This window comes from Gavialis gangeticus, unplaced genomic scaffold (genome assembly GCF_001723915.1).
Source record: "Gavialis gangeticus isolate Ggan-Ray unplaced genomic scaffold, GavGan_comp1, whole genome shotgun sequence".
Classification (NCBI taxonomy): domain Eukaryota; kingdom Metazoa; phylum Chordata; order Crocodylia; family Gavialidae; genus Gavialis; species Gavialis gangeticus.
The window spans coordinates 115500078-115503162 of record NW_017729022.1 but is presented as its reverse complement, the minus strand read 5'-3'; the positions used below and the strand labels follow the sequence as shown (position 1 = coordinate 115503162).

Below are 3085 nucleotides of genomic sequence, written 5' to 3'. Positions count from 1 at the left end.
GACCATCATGTCTGAAACCACATTATTTGCATATACCAGTATCCCTTTGCTTAGAGAATTCGTAAATTCATCTTGGCCAAAGCGCTTTTTATGATGGCATTGTTTCTGGTCATTGAACAATGACCCCCTTTCATGACAAAACTCATTTCTATTGGAAGATTGTTGGTTTACTTCTTTATAAAATAATGTTTTCTTCTTGGAAGATGAATTGTCTTCATACTTGGTTTCCTTCAAATTAACATTCATTTGATCTGAATTCTCTGATGGGTTGTTTTTGCCTTCCTCAGTGCCTACTCCAATAGACTTGTGGCCTGGTTCCCCAAAAGTGGCAAAAAGTGACTTGTTTATGCACTGATCAGCACCATCTGACTTCTCGTTAATCTCTTTATGTGCCATTGAAATGACAAGGTTAGACAGTCTACTGACACAAAGAGAAAGCTTGTCGGCATCTTGCTGGGCCTCTGCAGAAGCAAGTTCGCCTTCGGTGTCTTTTGGCTCCCTTTTATTCAAGGTATTTTTCATTTCCAAATGAAACTCTGGTGACCCACTGTTGGATCTGATGTCCATGCATAATTGCTTGTCATAGACACTAAAACCACATGGTGAGGGTGCATTGCCTGGTTGGAGGCTGTGTCCACCCAAGGAAGGTTCCCTTGCCGTTTCCTCAGCATTTTGTCTGCCAGTAGAGTTCAGCACATCCTGGATTCCAAGTGCACATCTTTCAAGGTCTTTACGGAGCCAAGTCAAGATTTTGAGTGGATCAGCTGCAGCTTGTTTGAAAAGTTTTGCTGAATCAGTCTAAGGATTAAAACAAAATAGATATTTACAATGGTTAATTTCCCCAGTAGTTGGGTTCTTACAGTTCAAAGCCTGTCAAAATTCTAGGAGTTATATGTAAAGGTCTGATATAGCTTTTGCTGCCTTGTTTATATCAAAATATGAGTAATTGCATAGCAAGTGCCAGTAATACTACACTGGAGGGCTGAAGAGGGATCTGGTTAATGCCTGATCTATGGCCTAGTAGCTAGGGCACTTTGGTGAGAAGTGGAAGATGCAAGTTCAAACTATTTATGGATAAGATAGGTCTAGAACCTGGGTCCCCTGCTCCTTGGATGAGTCCTCCTACTCTGCTATTAGGCTAAAGCATAAAATTGTCCTCCTGCCCACCTGGGATTTTGCCCAGTTATGATTTTGGTATTCACCTGGTCTTACACACTTATCTAGGTGAGCTTACAGAACTGTGTACTTTTCTAGCCAGGGCAGTACTACTGAGCATGTGCAGGAGCCATCTGGGCACTTGTGCAATGCTTGTGCATGCATGCTGCCCACAATAAAATCACAAAAGTGGCACTTACACTTGCAAGTGCCATTTAGGTGAGTAAAGTGAAGTAAGAATTACTCCTCACTTCTAGTGCAGACTCACCTAATGATGTGAATAAAAAAGACTCTTGGTGAATTGGGTAAGAGTTAGATCAGCGACAGTATTTGGAAGGAGTCTGGCCTCTTTCCCTGTGTAGATTGAAAAAAGCGTATGACAAGGCCTCATGGGTGTTTTAATGACTGTGCACAGAAATGGTACAAAGCATAGTTAGCTTTGACTTTAATGTCATTCACATGATTCATCAAGAAGTATTTCCCATGCCTATTAAAGACTGGGAGACTGCTTTTTAGTTTTAGTCTTCTGGCAGCGTTGACAAGCATGTTTGCTGTCAGGGAATGGCAACAGAATGAAGAGTAGTAAACCTGACCTGTTCTCATTTCTCCTTCCTTCTGAAATGTACTTACTCTGTAGTGTGTGTCTGATGCCACATTCCAGTAGCTAGCTCACTCATGATAAGGATTTTTACTAGTGTCACCAGTTACAAGTCTGTTTGTGGAGCTGAAGGACTAATGTTCTAGTCACAGCTCCAAAGGCAATTTATCTTGCAGTGGTCTGTACTGTAGGGATTTCTTAACTACTTTTCCCTGGGGCTCAAGAACAAAATGTTCCCAGCCACAGTGAATAGTCAGGAAGTTCTTCCATTAGTCTATTTTGATATCTCCTCGGATTCAAAGCAAGGAGCCTACTGTGGATCTGAAAGCTTCCCATATAGAGAGTGAAGGAAATACACAGCAGTTGTATTCATGCTGCTGTTCACTTAGTAACAATACTTTTGTCATGTCAGCATAACATGCTTAACTCTGGTAATTACTCTCAAGCAATCAGACACTACCACTGTTGTGCATGGATCTTTTTCACAGCAACAAGGGAGAAAAAAATTGTTTAACTTAGGAATATGTTATTATAAAACCATGAGACTTGGCAAAGGGATTCAGGGACAAGGCTTGTATCTCCAACTATATTTATCTCACTTTTAAAATTACCCAACAATCTGCACCTGCAAGTCTAACTTAACTTTGTGATTTTACTCATGAGTCAGAGACCTAGCTTTCATTTTGATAGTATCCCTTTAATACCTGGGCAATAGTGGTATAAGTAGAAGTGCCAAAGGTGTTCACTTCTTCCTTTGGACCAGCTAGCACAGGTTTCTAGCAGTGGTATGTCCTGGGGAAATCCCCTCCAGACCGTAGACTTTGGCCTATGAAGAGCCTGCACCTGAAGAAACTCTCCAGATTTAGCACTAGGTCCAGTGCTGGTTTGAAGAGCATATCAGGAGTCTGGTTAGTGCCATATCCACTGTAGATGTGGTCAGTAGAAGTAGTTGGTGTTGAGTTTCAGTGACTTGTTCTAAGGGGCTCCCCACTCCCCTGCTACATCACAGGGCATGTCTACATGGGGAATTAATGTGACTGAATATACTTTGGTTCAATTTGAGCTGGAGTGAACTAATCCTGACATCACTGTCTATACGTGCATTTAAGTACAGTAATATACTGCACTGCTGGATACCACTTGTACAGACAGGATTATCCAGAAGCACAGTAAATTAGTCTCCTGCACCCTAATTGCTGTGCATATGTAGATGGTGATGCTTTACTGCATAGCAAATTAGTCGGCTGAGCAATAAAGTATCTTTTGTAGATATGCCCACAGTATACTCCACCACTGGCACCATCTCATTCATATTAGGGCTGTGCGAAGTTT

The 3085-nt window shown here is 41.5% G+C and overlaps 1 protein-coding gene across 1 annotated transcript in view; it reads right to left on the bottom strand.

Annotated features, from left to right (window-relative positions):
- The window catches only part of AKAP3 (A-kinase anchoring protein 3), a 32328-nt gene that overhangs the window by 10722 nt on the left and 18521 nt on the right, over positions 1-3085 (bottom strand). Inside the window, exon 4 of the mRNA XM_019516009.1 lies at positions 188-798. Within this exon, the coding sequence (XP_019371554.1) occupies positions 188-798 (611 nt within the window). The remainder of the gene's footprint in view (positions 1-187; positions 799-3085) is intronic.